Here is a 15,716-nt window from a genome sequence, read left to right as displayed (position 1 = left end):
ACGCAAAAGTTAAAAGCACTTAAAGTTCGTCTGAAGCAAATCAGACACTAAAATCTATGTATTGTGAAACTTTCATTGGAAACACAAGTGTAGCTGGAATAATTTGTTGTAAATAAGGATTTTGGGGGAGTATGTTCACATAAGAATGAAATAAAACAGTCTTATAACCTGTGTGCAGGAAGGAAATTATTTTCTTACGCAATGAAAAAATGCATTGTAGTTGTTCTTTATCTCTAATTATTCCCTGTAAATCACTTGTGTGTGAAACATTGGTAATAATCTTCTTTGAAAGTTTCAGTGCAGACGTTCTTTTTTTGTGTGGTTTGTCTAGGAAGATAAGTGGTTATATTTAGGGTTTGCTGCTGTCTTTTTCATGATGTGCATGTTCTCAAAGTGACACTTGTTTTGAGGATTTATTTGCTAGAAATTATGAGAAGACTTTATTATAACAAAAACTTTCAACTGGAGGGCTTAAAAAGTATAAACCAGATGGATAAAAACCTTTTTAATGTTTTTTTTGTCATTGATCACTGAATATTTGTTGTTATATTGTGACTTTTTCAAAGTTGCCCACAAGTGACTATTTTTTGTAATTGCATTTTGGTGATAAGTTTATCTTTTCTTGTAGATAAAACCCAGAATTTGAATGAAGATAATGAGAACAGTCATTTTATCTATGGGAATGCCGAAGACAGTAACAAAAGCAATGCTGAGACTACAGACACTTCTGGATGCAACATTGAAGCCAAGGACTTGAGTGATTCTTGGGACTCCCACGTGGGGAAAGCAGCAGACTCTCCATCAGAACCATCTCAGACCAAGGGGCCATTAAGAACTCACTTGTACGAATGGGAGGACGAAAGCGAAGACACCAGAACTGGAGAGTATATATTAGCTTTTGACAATGAACATCTCTCAGAGATGAAGAGCAAGGATGAGGAGGGTGATAAAGAAGACAGTGAAAATCCAAAGGAAGCCATTAGTGAAGAACTTGTGCAAACTATTCCTAGGCCAAGCAACTGTAGGACATACTGTCGATCCAACAAAGCAAAACTGCAGGGGGCAACGAATTTTGACAAGCTGATGGATGGCACTAGTCAGTCTTTATCCAAAGCAAACAATGAGTCAAATAACGATGGTCTGAACCCAGGAAAAAAAGTTTCTTTGAGTAGTGGGACCAGTTTTAGAGGGACGGTGGGACGGACTAGAGACTACACTGTTCTCCATCCATCTTGCTTGTCAGTTTGTAACGTCACCATCCAGGACACCATGGAGCGCATCGACGAGTTCACCACGGCAGCCCCCACTGACCTGGGAGAAGCCGGACGCTTGAGGAAAAAAGCAGACATGGCCACCACAAAAACCACAACCAGGTTCCGACCCAGCAATACCAAATCCAAAAAGGATGTCAAATTAGAGTTTTTTGGGTTCGATGATCAAGACGAGGGAGGGGGAGATGAAGGCGCCTCTAGAAGTTCTGGGAGTTCCAATTACAAAATCAAGTACTTTGGGTTTGATGACTTAAGTGAAAGCGAGGACGAAGACGAAGAGTGGCAGGTAGCAGAAAGGAAGGCTAACAAAAAACGAAGTAGAACTGTACCATCTTCTTCATTGCAGTCAACCTCTGAGGGCAATGAAAACTGTTCCCAGGACAGCCAGCTCAGTACTAATGCAGGTAAGTAGAACTCTTCTGGAATACATATTTAACATTTAATTTTAATTGACCTTAATGTGTTGTTCTGTTTGCAGTGTACCTAGGAGTTGGTTGAGCAATAGCACTATTTGGAAATCTAACAGTTAAATTCACTTATTTCTGCTATGGGCCTGTCTGGTGTTTCATATCTGTCTTGAAGTATGCTTTGTACCCCTTGATCTCTTGCCAGAGGTAGTTTTTTTTCTTTTTGAACAGAAGATTCTTACCTTATTGGTGTGTTGAGTGTACCGTGCCTATGCCTGGAAGGCAGATATCTTCCCACAGAAGCTCCACATCAACCCAGAGTTATGGAGCTGAGTGCAGAAATTTAAGTAACTCTGAGGAGGTGTGAAATATCTCGTTGTGCTTTTGCATGTGTTTGTAGGCAGTTGGGACCTTTCTCGAGTTCCATCTTATCTGAGGATGCACAGCTCTGCAGAGGCCATGGGGACCCATGGAGTGCCAGTGAGATAACTGGCTTTGGGAGAGCCTCTGCATATTCATGTGTTTCTGCTCCTGTTTGCAGTTTTTAGGTATCTCCCTGTTGTGCACAGACTGTGTGTGTGTGTTTGTACTCACACACATACATGAGTCAAACTGTGCACGTGGCATTTGCTGAGCAAGTTCTGGTGTTTGAGATCCTTTGAAAAATTGGACTTGCTTGGTGGTCAGTTGGGTCCTGAGTAATGACTCGGGTCAAGGTTGAGGTGTGCTGGTGAAGAACAAAATGAATAACTTTGGTGAAAGGTTGCTTTTAGGTTTTTTGTTTTGAAAAAGTCCTATGCCAAAGAATCATGCACGTTGGAGTAAGTATTTCAAAACACTGCCACTGTTCTGTGGAACTTTTTGGGCCTCCATTTTGGAGCATGAAGCATAAGAAGTTTTCATCCATTCACTGAAGTGGTTACATTTTTAAGACTTTGGCAAGATGTGTTTCATTGTGATGGGAAGAGGGGGAAGTCAAATCTAGCCTTGCAAATGTTGGAGGGTTTTTTTCCCTACAAATAGCTTCTGCTAATATAATCCAGAAATAAAATTTCATAAGGAAAAAAAATGTTCATTTCTCTGTTCTAATGATAGCTGTTTCTAAAACTAGAATTTTTTGTAAGCCTTTTAATCAAAGGTAAATGTCACTGCTAGGGTTTTTGTTAGATTTGAAAAGGAACAAATGGATACTGATGTTCTATGAAAAGATTGTGTTTTTAACAAAAAAGACCTTGATTTGTTTTCATAAATTTTACTTCTGATGAGACACATTCCAGCCTCTTTGGAAAATGGGCTTAACTTACAGGGCCACTTAAGAAATACTCTGAGTCCCTGTCTCTGATGAGTCTTTGTTCAGCCATTTATTCCATGGGAAAAAATTGCTTCTACAGTTAATGCAGTTGAGATGCCGACCCATCAAATAATCCTTTCAGCTGCTGTCCTCAGGAGTCTCAAAATATCTACAGTTTACATTTAGCACTACATCTACTGAGCAGGCCTTTATACTCCGAGGTATCATAGATTATTTCTCTGCAATATTTTCCTAAGAGATTTCCGTGGCACAGGTAGATGTAAATTTATGTTTTGTTAGTTCTTAATACGCTCCTCCACTTCTCAGGTAAGAGCTACCTCTCAGTGCCTCTGCTGAGAGATGCTTCCCCTTTATTTTGCATCTCCTTTGCTCATTTGATTCCTGTTTTGCACTGCTGTAGCCAGGTGGGATTTGACTTGCAGTTTTTCTTCTGAAATTTGTAAGGGTGATGTCCTGTAGTACAGATTTTAAAAACAGGGAGTCTGATGCTGCCCTAAAATTGGGAGGACTCCTTGATAAAGTTCATGCTGTCTTCTCTCAGACCTTGGCAAATTTTGAGCATCATGATCACTCAGAACAACCATATTAAGGTACTTAAATATAGTGATGCTGAGTCTGAGAGTTCTGGACTTCCAGATCTAAGGCTGAAGGTGCAGTAGAAGTGACATTGCTCTGAGGTATCATCTTTACATACCGAAAAAAGGGACTTCTGTGTCCATGAGAAATGCCAGCTTTGACTCCAAGCCTCAGAAAAAGCCTTCAGAACATCTTGCTTGATAAAACTTCCCTGAAATGACAACCAGTACTGAGAGTTGCTAATGTCACCTGAGTTCTGCGTGTGCTGTTCTTTTTTTGTGCTAATGAACAAATGCACAGATAAAAATGCAGTGTTCCTGTTCCAGTGTGACAGGTGAGATGCCCGATTGCCTCTCTGAATTTCATTCCCAGAAGTTCCTAAGACTGATTTTGGTGTTCCATGCATAAGGAATGTTACACGGCATAATCAGTTCTGCAAGAAACTTGCTGCTCTCTCTGCTCTCTGTTCAGTCCTACTTTGCCATAATACTGATTTGGTGTATTTTTATGAAACATATTTCAGAATCTTAGTTTACAATATCTTATTAAGATTTTGCAGTAGAACAGGAAATGGACTATTCCTTCCAGTCTAGTAGTTCAGAGTTGAGGGAAAGTAAGTTTAACAATACGTATTTAAATGTTTCTACAAATGAAATTTAAGAAGGTACAAAGACTACAGGGACAATGTTGTTAGTGCAGGAAAAAATACAAAATAGATAAATTCAATTTTAGTTAGACTGTCTTTCACTGAAATGTCCTTTCTGTTGCTCACTTTATGATAGGCTTCCTGCTGAAGTTGTTAAAAATCTTCAAAAAAAGCCAAACAAATAAAACCCCCAACTCAAAAAAAAAAAAAAGGGGAAAAAATAAAGAAAAAAAAGCTTCAGATTTAAAATTTCTAGATGCTGTTCACAAGCTTTTCTTTTTAATGAAAATACTTCATAACTTTATTAGTCTTAGATTTTTCCTGAAGCTTTGAGTTCTAGTTTAAGTTTATTTTTTATTTTGCCCTTGTAACCTAAAATAGTCTCATTAATCAGTGCAGCAGCCCAGTGCAGCAAAAGCCCCTTTGACTCGTGAGCTTCCCAGCTGTATTCTGCCAGAATGCCAGGGGCTAAAAGTGCTGGTGAGACTTTCCTAGATCTGAAACACTCCCTGTCATCTCAGTAGCCAGAGCACGGGATGACTCCAGTGAAGAGGAGCTTTTAATACCAGAAGAAAATGCCTGACTTGACTGTAGTAATCAATGGGGAGTTGTATCCAGGAGAAATCTGTACTGCAACCTAGTCTTTTGCTTTGTAAATCAGTTCTGATATACAGCTTAACCTTTGTGGCATGCATTCAGTTTTACTTTCAGTGATCAAGATGGGATTCCTGTAATCCTTTTGGATAATATAACTTTGTGTATCAGTATCTAGCACTGGGTTCGTTTCTGCTGAGCCAACTTGCCCTATTCTTTTTTTTAATTCCTTTGCATTTTCTCAAAAACCAAATCACCTTAATTGGGTAAATATTTTAAGCCAGTTAAAACTACTTCAAAGTCCTCCAAGGCAGAGTCCTGTTTGGACTTCAAAACCTTCTGCAGAATTACTCTGAGACACTAAAACAAAACTATGTTGTTGTTCCCCAGGAAATTTCCTGTGGCTGTTGCCTTCTTAGCTGATCTTTGAACATCTTTCCAATTCTAGCCAAGACAGGCAAATTATCTCGAAGATTATAAATGCCTTGAAAATGGTTGGGTAGAGGAGCAAAGACCTTACCTGCTCCCATATGGAGAAAATGGTCAATATGCCCAACTTCTCCGTGAGGGGACAAAAAAAGCCCATACAGGAGAGAGCTAGTGGAAAACAAGGGTCACTGCTTACCAAATAATTCATGTGTTTGCCTCACTCAGTGAATGTTAACAAAACACTTCTCCAAACCCTGTTTAGTGTAGATTTGAAAGTCTGCTATGATAATGTATGCAGAGTGCTTTTAGGGTACCTAGAAGGCTTCCAGAAGCACTGCTGAAATAAAAGCATTCCAGATGATCTTACAAAGCTAGTAAGTGTTTGATGTGCTAGCAGCATCAGAAAAATCAGAATTATCCTATTGCAAGTAGGAGTTGAAACGTTTTTATCAAAAAGTTTCCTTAAATAAGAGTAGAATTCAAAACAAACTTAAAATGATTTTAAAATTTGTGACTTACTTGATCCAGAGCTCTATTAATCATTATTGAAGACAATACCAGCTCCAAGTCTTAGCACAGGACACAAATTACTGAGCTGATTTGGTGAAACACATCTTGCATTTCTAGAGTGACTTGCATGTTTGTAATTGCTGCAGTCAAGTTACTTTTCAGCTTTTAATCTACAATAGGAAGGTCCAGTTCTGTTGGTTTGGCTTTCTCTGGGAATTAAATTCAGCACCTGACTTCTTTAGAAGTATTTCAGGATTTGCAAGGATATGTATCAAAGCATTTTGATTGTACTCCTTAAATTGGCAAGTTCCAGCAAGGACTAAGTTGACTTTTTATATAGATTTGGAAGCAGATTTGCTTTATGTAAGTTAATGAAAATTGATCAGTAATATTTTCCCTAATTTTATCAAAAAAAGATAAAAGTCAGTTATTTTCAGAGTGGGTTTTAAAGTCAGTTATTTTAAAGTCAGTTATTTGCAGAGGGACAGCTCACATGTGTTCTTAAGCTCTTATGCTCCCATCACACAACTAAACTGAAAACCAGTGGGCTGGGATGCCAGAGGCTGGTTCCAGTGGGTGCCTTGCAGTAGAGCATTCTGCCTGCCCTGGTGCTGCCAGGCCTGTTGGAATTTTTTCAGAAACTTCTGGGCCTTACTTTAAGAAAACTTGTCTGAAGGACATAAGTAATGTATCCTTGAGAGTGCCATTAGAAATTTGCTTGCCTGATTTGCCTTTGCTTCCCTTCTTACACAGGTGCTTGGCCAATCCTGCTTGGTGGATGTGGGTGCACTTGGGATTAGAGTAACCAATCCAACCTGCTTGGATTTTGGCAGTGCAGTTTTCAAACAGCACCAGCTTCTCTGGAATAGATCCATTTGCTAAACAATTTATCAGATGAAGCAGTGCCTGTGTGCCTGTCTTGATTTCCATCTTGGTTTGTGCCAAGTAAACCCTTTCCCTTGTCTCCAACGGATAAAGCTTCAAATACAACACAAGTTTAAAGACAAAATAAGGAGAAAAATATAATTAGATGAGTGAATTGCAGATTTACAGTCCAAGACTGAGTACTGGAGTTACTGGTAAGGCAGGTATTGAATGCATTGAAAGGCCATGTCAGCAGTCCCTTCTAGCTGACTCCTTCCTGAGCTGATGACCAGAGTTTTTTCTGCTTAACACAGAGTAAGCAAATACAAACAGGCTGCCTTTGTGAGAAATGAAGTAGGATCAATTCTTCAGTGCTGTAATTGTAGTGTGAAGTGTTCTCCTAAATCTCTTAATCTCATACTTCTGAAGAACCCAGCCTACTGTTTTATTCACTTGCTGCTCCGAGTTTTGTCAGTAAGCCATAAGTAAGCGCATGTAAAAGGTAACCTGGGATTCACAGGAGCATGGAATGGGAAGGAGTAGCCTGAAGCTTACCCAGTGGGCAAGAGGTGGTTGTGGCTGTGTACCTTGTCATGCCTCTATGTGCTATGACAGTCCAGTCAGTAAACCTGAGCTCCAGCCAGAACTGTGCTTGGCTTTAAAGCTGATTTTTTTGCTGAAGACTGATTGTTCCTGATATAATTTCAGACGCTGTACACGTGGAATTGTCAGATATGAGAAGTGCTTTAGCAGTTCAACAGCTTTCAACATGGTTGCTTCATGTCTATATTTACCTTTAACAGATCTGGAGTTTTCAGAGGATGCATCTGGTGTGCTTGAAGGCAATAAGAAATCCACAAATAAACAAGGTGATAAATCTAAGGAAAACACCAGGAAGATTTTTAGTGGGCCGAAGCGGGTGAGTACTAATACTGAGACTGAGTTCTTATTTTAACAAGCTCTTCAGGATTGATGTTTCTTCTTATATATGTAACAGGGTTTTGTCCTAGTTTATATCTACACTTGAGATAATTTGTTGGCTTTTAATATTATTTCTGGAAAAGTAAAACCTTTAAGTGCAAAATTTGTGGATATGTTACTGGAAGTTTCTCTTTTCAGATTTGCATTGCAGTTGCACAGCACCAGAGTTTGGACCCAGATGTTTTTTGTGATGATTGGATGTAGATGATTTTTAAAGCAAAGCATCAGTAAATGCTGTGTGTTTTATTTTGTTGGCATTTGTGGGGAATTTTTTGCATCTCTTCTCTTTACTCTCCCAAGAAACATCTATCATATTATAGAATTGAACTTTTCTGAAAGCTTCAAATTGGACATTGGTGGGTGTAGTCTTTGTAAGGGCAACTGCCTTTATAGCATGTAGAATATTGAGATCTTCTTTCAGTTAAAAAAAGAGAATCCCTGATCCCACCCCAGTATTCCCAAACTATGTAGTATTGAGTATGAATTCACACTCTTGTACTGTAAAAAGAGCTTATTCATTTTACTGGTGTTAGGTGGGGTTTATCTTACCTATTATTCTGGTTACTCAGTATTTTGAGGCTTTTAAAAATGTACATTGAGCAAAAATTGTGTTTACTGTTAGGGGAAAGTTTGCAGTAGGGGGATCCATGTAATCTCCATTAAATGGAGCTGTCCAGGGCAGCCATTTCCAGTGCTTTTGGCATAACTCATTCCCGTTACCTGAGGACAGTTTCAGTGTCACCATCCTGGCAATCCACAACTGCTGTAGTAAGAGAAAGAGGGAAATGAAATTGTGTATCTCCTTTCCCTACGAGTTCCACAGTTTCTACAAGACCCAGCAGTGGCATGTTATTATAGAAACTCTCTTCTGCATGTGTTCAGAATGTGTTCATCAGTCCAACAGTCCTAAGTTGTTTGGTCTTTTTTTACTTATTTTCCTTGTTATTTTCCCTAAGGAATTCTAATAATTAAATCACTCTAAAGTTTTTTGGTCTTCCAGGACCAGAAGATTTATTATCTCCCCAGCTATGCTGATACATAATGTTTTCTTTAAAAATGTGGATTTGTTTTATTTCTCCAAACATGCAAGGGAATATTTTCATGTGGGAGGATACATGACCAGAAGTCCTGTCAGCTGTGATGCTCTTTGGACGAGAAGTGTCACTTGCTGCTTTGTGACTGGGCAGGATGGGAAGCTCTTGCCTCCAGAGTTTGAAGTCAGAAAAGTGAGGAGAGTCTTTTCAGAACTGAAATAGTATTTCTTGAAGATAAGAGTTACTCAGCTTTTGCTGATTTAAATAATCATTTTTTTAAAACCATCTTCTTATCAGAGAACACGTTATAGTAGACAGAGAGACAGAAGTACAGGAAGTGTAAATTTAACAGTACCTGTTTTTGCTGTATATTAACAGCATAAAACAACTGTGAGTGTTCTGGTAAATACAGAAAGTTTTTTAGCATTTAAATATTTACATGCTTCAAATATTATTCTGTAATAGCATTTCATGTGTTTCTTTTTTAATTTTTGTTCTTTAAATACTTGAGAGTTTATGTGAAAATGGTTTTCCTTAATTTCGAATGCGTGTATCGTGAAGTTACGGGGAGGAAAAAGACAGCAATGTATAAAAGAGAAAATTAGTTCAACTCTAGAAAACTGTCAGTTGGGAATAAACTGAATTCAAGTGGGAAAGGTGAGAATTAAACAGCCTTTTTGACCCTCTAGTGATATAATGGACCGAGAAGTAGAAGGTGATGTAATTGAGATTCAGATTTTAAACTTTAATGTTCTCTAATCATACGGCTGTTACATGGAGTTACTAAAAAAGCTTGTAAAGCTTCTTCTGATGGTAATTAGAGATGCTATAATTATCTTCCTAAACTATAGATATAGACTCTTAATCTCAGTTGTATCTTAAGGGAATTTTCATTCGGGGAATGAAGAAAAAAAGAACTAAAAGTATTAACCTGACCATAATAACTAAATGATCTAAAAAAAAAAAAGTCTCTGGAACTTCTTCACTGTCTCAGCACCATTTTTTTTTTTTTTGGTAGGAACTAGCAGCTGCAGTATTTATTAATTATTTTCTGCTAGGTGGTGATGTTCGAGGTGTGACACTTTGCATCACACTGAGCTGCCAAGTAAACAGCTCTGTTAATCAGGAAACAACAGTGGGGGGGGTTTAAATTTCAGTGGATCCAGAAAGCTCAACTATTTTTTCCACTTTGTGGTCAGCAGGACTCTCACCCGTGTTTGTGCTTTTGAAACCTGACCATTGTCCTCTAGTGTCAAAGTCCAGTTCTTGAAACTTTGAGCATATGTGTAATAAAATATTACAGGCATTATTGACTTAGTGAATAACAGTGTTTCTAGACACTGCTTTTAGTGTAAGGAGACCCACTGAAATCACTGCCTCGTTGGAGAAGCCACAAATTATGATGGGTATGTAAAGCCTTAACCAGGGCCGTGCTTTTAAGTGAATTAAACCTCTTTATCCTGAGCCCGAGTTACAGGAGGAGTGTTACGTTCCATAGCAACATAATTATGTACTTACAGTACATAAATATTGGCATTACTTGACTTGCAAATGATGGGTGTGAAGCATACGTGAGTAACATCTGCAAAAGTTTGTTTGCAGCTGTTTACAATTTTAATTCAACTGGTTGGATGACTCTTGCTCTAGCATGTAAGTTTGGGAGCTCTGGATACACCCACCTGCTGGCCCCTTTGAGCTTAGTTCCCCTTCTCTGGATGAAACTAATTCTCTATTATCAGGCAAAGCCCTGTAAGGTAGACAAGAAATTTTTAGTTGCTATGGTCCAAATCTACTCAGACTAAAGACTTGAAAATAGAGACCATAAAAATTACTTCCTGAGATTTCTTGCTCCTGCTCCTCTCAAAACAGATTTTAGCTGGAGTCAGGAAATAAAGAGAATCAGATTTTGTAGGAATACTCTGGGATGGTTTCCAGTGGTCTTATGCAAAATATCTGTCTCTAAATAGGAACCTGGAAAAAAAACAGCTTCAAAGCGTGAGATAAAGAGAACTAGTCTATCTCCAGATTTCAGTTAATATGTGTGTATTTCCCTTAACTACTCACTTTTGCAATGAGAATTGAATGTTTATTAATGAATGTAAGCTAGCTTAATTTTTTTTCCTACTCTCTTCTGTTGCTATGCCTGGAGAAATTTCTCTGAATTCACTTGTTGAAGTCTTAGCTCTAGAAAACCTGTCTGGTTTGTGACTCTGTGCATCCCCACATGTACACAGTGAATGGGAATACATGAATGTGCTTTTTTCTTCCTCTTGTTGTGCACACATGGGGTTGTACAGGAAAAAATATGGAAGAATCTCTTTGCCACCACCTTGATTATCATGGTGTTTTCTTTGGGCCACTCAAGTACTGGACCGTGGAGTTTCCTGTGTGTGCTGATTTGGACTGGGATAGAGTTACTTTTCTTCAGAGTAGCTCTTATGGGGCTGTTTTGGAATTGTGCTGATAATGGTATTCATAATGCAGGGATGGTTTTGTTATTGCTGAGCAGAGCTTACATAGAGTCAAGGGCCTTTTTTTGCTTCTCACCCCACCCCACCAGTGAGGGGCTGAGGGTGCTCAAGGAGTTGGGAGGGGACACAGCCAGGGACACAGCCAGGACAGCTGACTCCAACTAACCCAAAGGAAGATTCCATACCATATGACATGGTGTTCAGCAATATAAAAAGCTGGGGAAGAAGGGGGGCCACATTTGGAGTGATGTGTTTGTCTTCCCCAGTGACTGTGAGGTGGGATGGAGCTCAGCTTTCCTGGGGATGGCTGAACGCCTGCCTGCCCATGGGAGTTGGTGAATGAACTCCATATTTTGTTTTGCTCACATGCATGACTCTTGCTTTCCCTGTTAAATTGTCTTTTATCTCAACCCATGGGTTTTCTCACTTTTACCCTTCCAGTTCTCTCCCCCATCCTACCCAGGGGGCGAGTGAGTGATTGGCTGGGTGGGGCATAGTTGCTGGCTGGGGTTAAACCACCACAGTCGTTTTTGGCACCCAGCATGAGGCTCAAAGGGTTGGAGATAACAACAGATTTGATTGGGATGTGCTAGATCAAGTTTATAGCTGTTATTGCTGTTTAGCTGTTAATTGACAGGTGTCTGTGCTTGCCATGGGGCTGTGCTTGCCTTACTGTGTCAGAGCACTGTGCTCCTTAGTGGCTGCTTTTTGGTTTTGGTACTTGCTGTGCCTGAGAACATTTTGATAACAGTGCTTTTAGCAGTGGCATTGCTTGAAGGTTATTCCACTAGTGTGGAATGCATTTGTCAGGAAAAGCTGAGATCTTCTTGGATTATTCATTAAAAAACAACAACAAAAAAAACCCCCAACCCCAAGCCTAACAAAACCCCATCTGCTATATGGGCTGGTTTTGCTTAAAACAATAAAAATACTGACAGAAGCATTTGGTTATGCTGCTTTTGCTCTCATTTTGCACCACCTGCTCGTTCCTGTTTTCCTGCTCCTTGAGTTTCCCAACGTTGTGAATTACTATAGAAATAATTCACTTAAAAAGGAAACGTGTAACATAAATCTCAGTCCAGTTCACTGGGAGACTGTTAACAATTGTATCTACTCAGTTGAGGAACCCAAGAAGAGAGATTAAGTCGTCTTAACCTGGTTAAGTCAACACTGCAACTGAGAAATGCTCACTGAACACAGGCGGCGTTAGCAGGATTACGTGCAGTGCTTTGATCAAGTGACATTGGTAGAGTTAGTCATGACAGCAGTGTCGAATACATGAATGAAATCACTGCTGAATTCAGACATGGCTTAGCCAACAGACTGCTGCTAACTCGGTATCCAAGATAAAAACTTGGTCTAGTCATAACCCTGTAACTATTTATTGCTTTTCATGTTTTATTAATGTTTTAAGAATAACTTCTGTACCCAGCAAAGTACAGAAATATGTGCAAGATTTCCAAGTGCTGTTTTTAGACAGGTCAGTTGGAAGCAAATGTTAAATCACTACTCTGTAAAGAGCACTTATTTCCAGTTACCAAATGCTGAAAGAGGAGAAATTTTTTTTTTCCTTTTGTGTGACTTCTGTCTGATCTGCAACTAGTCCATAGTTTGTTACTTAATTGCATCTTTCTTGTCCTATAGGCAGGTTTTTTTCCATGAGTAGGTTATTTTCTTTGAGTTTCCATACTCCTGTTATGAATTTTAGGCACTGTGAGAAACTATCAATACTTGAAAATAAAGCTGGCCTGTGATGCTGTTGTTCCTCAGAGGATTTGCAGCAGTGCAGGCGTGCATGCAGTAACCATGTGTTACGGGTATAACCAGTGAGGTCTTTTACAGGTTGATGGGACCTTTTTCCACTGCTGACTGGAAGGAACTATAAATACCGGGTCAAAACAAATGCTGTGTCGAGTTAACTAGAAGTTCAAGATGAAATGCTTATACCTGATCTTTGGAGGTGTTTTGAAACTGAAGAAGTACAACCCCATGCCTGGCCCTGGGTTGGCTGCCTGGTCTGAGGGCTAATGTGGCACTGACGTGTGTGTGGGAGGGGACAGCAACTAGGCTGAGCTGTGGTCTGTAGTTTTCCACTTAGCTTGTGTTATACTTTACAGTAGATGTTTATCAAAGGCATCCTGCAAGTAACATTTCTTTCTGCTGGCCTGCAAATGAATCAGCAGTTCCCTGAATTAAATTTTTAAAGACTTTTCTTTGGGTTTTTTTTGTCTTTATAGATTTAAAGTACGTGAAGATTAGTCCCTCCTAAGTGCACAACCCTGTGTGGTTTTGCTTAATTATTTTTTCATAGCTTATTTTAAGTAAATAGTCCTGAGAAAGCAGGAATGGAGTCATGATTCTGAAGTGTTCCTCTATCAGTCATAGCCCTTTTTATAATTTAATGGTAGGATCAGTGTAGACTGGCCAGAACTAATTTGAAAAAGAACTGCTTGTCTTCATCTTGCATAACCTTTAGGAAAAGAGTGTCCTACCGTAAGGACGAACAGCTGTAATTAAGCATTTTTATCAGCGATATTAAACTGCTGATAATTAAGCATATTGAGCTGCTATTTACATCCTAATTTAGAAAGTCAAAATTGCATGTTTTTAACAGGAAGGATTATTAGTTGGTGTGTGCTGTTTTGACTCTGCTGAGGAGTGGAGCTGAGTGTGGACAATGGAAATACCCTGGGCAGTCTCCCCTGGTGTCAGGTCAGCGCTGAGCCCGCGCTCGGTCCGTCAGCAGAGCTGACAACCTGTGACTGCATGTTGCTGCCTCTGCAGTACATTCCTTTCATTTGCTGGTTGGTGCTTCTGGCAGATCGTTTGCCCAGTCCTGAATTGAAGTGGGTTTTGTGGGTTTTTTGTACAAATACTGTTTGTTGGAATGATGCACGAGAGATGAGCTGTTCTAAGTGCCAGCCAATTATAAACAGCTTGTGTGTTGTAAGCAACTTTTATGATGCTGGAATAAAAATCAATTTTAGGAAAGGATAAAATATGACAAAAGGTAAGAATAAATCTGTTTATCAAATAGTTGATTTGTTAAAAAATACAACTTCATATTGATACTATTCCAAATGCTTACCATGTAGGCATTTTTTTACTATTATTCTTAATGTAAATAGACCAAAAGAAATTCTTCATGTTTCAGCTAGTAAGCAGGATACTAATGAGGACTGGCAGGTTTTTAGATTAGTCACCTAAATTGAAGAGTGAGGTAGCCACTGTAATTTTACTGAATTCAATTGGGACGTAGCACCTTGAAACCATTTCAGAATGAAAGCAAATGCCAGGAGTTGGTCTCCTAACTTCAAGGTAATCATTTGATTCTGATCAAAATTGTTTTCTTCCCACTCCTTCTTGTTAAACAGTGGGGAACAGGATGTGTTCTGGTAGATGCTGAGCTGAGATCCTTCAGCCTGGCAAAACTGCTTCCTCGGGTGTCCTCCATATGCAGCTGTTGGGTAGAACTGTGGTAGGAACATTCTTGGAGCTGCATCTCTTCTCTGCAGTGCCAACAGAGTTGTTACCAGCTTGGTCTGAGAAGGTGGGGATGCAAAGGGCAACACAGTGGTAACAGGCTTAGTCCTCGCAGAGACAAGAGGAAAAAATGAAAAATAAGTGTGGAAATCCTTCTCCCCCCATGTGTACTTAGGCTTTTCGAGAAGTAGAAAAATCAAGTTGAATGGAAAAACTTTAATGTCACAGTGGAAACTCGGTGTTTTATACTTTCAGCTCCTACTGGCATTAGCTCTTAGGCAAGAAGCAAAGATGCATTAAAATATTTTTGAGACTAAATTCTCTCTTGCATCCTCACATTCCCTGCACACACATGCCCCCCACCCCCCCAGTTTTGTAGTTCCCAGTAATTAACTCAGTGTTTTAGTAATTTGGCAATCAGGATAGCTGAGTAGGATAAATGTTACATTGCACAAGGCCTCAGTCCTGTAGGAAGTTCTCAGATGGGAAAAACACTCAAAGAGATTAAAATATACCAGTTTCATTTGCCAGAGGAAGCTTAATTTATATGCAGATGAATATGCAAAATTGTCTTCCCAGCTCCTGTGTTCTGTGTGAGCATGGTTGGTTCACTCAGCTCTGTCTGTGACTTGATGTACCAGAGAGAATTGCACAATGCAACATGAGCACGCCTTGAGGGGGAAATGGTTGAGGGCCCAGTGTCCTCATTATACACATTTCAAAGTTTTTACTTTAAGTTAGCTTTATTTTGACCTGGTTTAGGCAATGCCCAGTGGCAGCTGCCATGAGATAGGTGCTCTCTGGAGGAGCATCTGAAGTTTGGTTGCACCGGGGAGGAATCAGGTAAGTGAACTCAGCCCCTGATGCAAACCCCAGTGTTGCAACTGAGGACATCTGAGAGATTTATTTGGACAGTGTTCTACTGATCCAAATGGAAAACCTTATGTGGGTGTATGCACACCCCAGCTGTGTGCCCTCTGGAATTTCATTGCAGTTACAGTTTTGTAAGGCTTTGCTCTTAGGAGATTGATACACTTTGGGTAGATTACAATTAACGGGGGGGGGGGAGGTGTAGGGGACATGGGTGTCTGTGTCTGCAGTGTCTCTCTGCCTTTAGCAACCAAGAGGGCAGGAATTT

The 15,716-nt window shown here is 39.6% G+C and overlaps 1 protein-coding gene across 4 annotated transcripts in view; it reads left to right on the top strand.

Annotated features, from left to right (window-relative positions):
• WAPL (WAPL cohesin release factor) overlaps positions 1 to 15,716 on the top strand; it is a 121,129-nt gene that overhangs the window by 72,773 nt on the left and 32,640 nt on the right. For all 4 annotated transcript variants that reach the window (XM_064662446.1, XM_064662447.1, XM_064662448.1 and 1 more), the window contains 2 exons: positions 629 to 1,675; positions 7,413 to 7,528. In XM_064662446.1, the coding sequence (XP_064518516.1) occupies positions 629 to 1,675; positions 7,413 to 7,528 (1,163 nt within the window). The remainder of the gene's footprint in view (positions 1 to 628; positions 1,676 to 7,412; positions 7,529 to 15,716) is intronic.

Source organism: Pseudopipra pipra, chromosome 8, assembly GCF_036250125.1.
Source record: "Pseudopipra pipra isolate bDixPip1 chromosome 8, bDixPip1.hap1, whole genome shotgun sequence".
Classification (NCBI taxonomy): Eukaryota; Metazoa; Chordata; class Aves; order Passeriformes; family Pipridae; genus Pseudopipra; species Pseudopipra pipra.
This window is presented reverse-complemented; position numbering and strand designations above follow the sequence as displayed.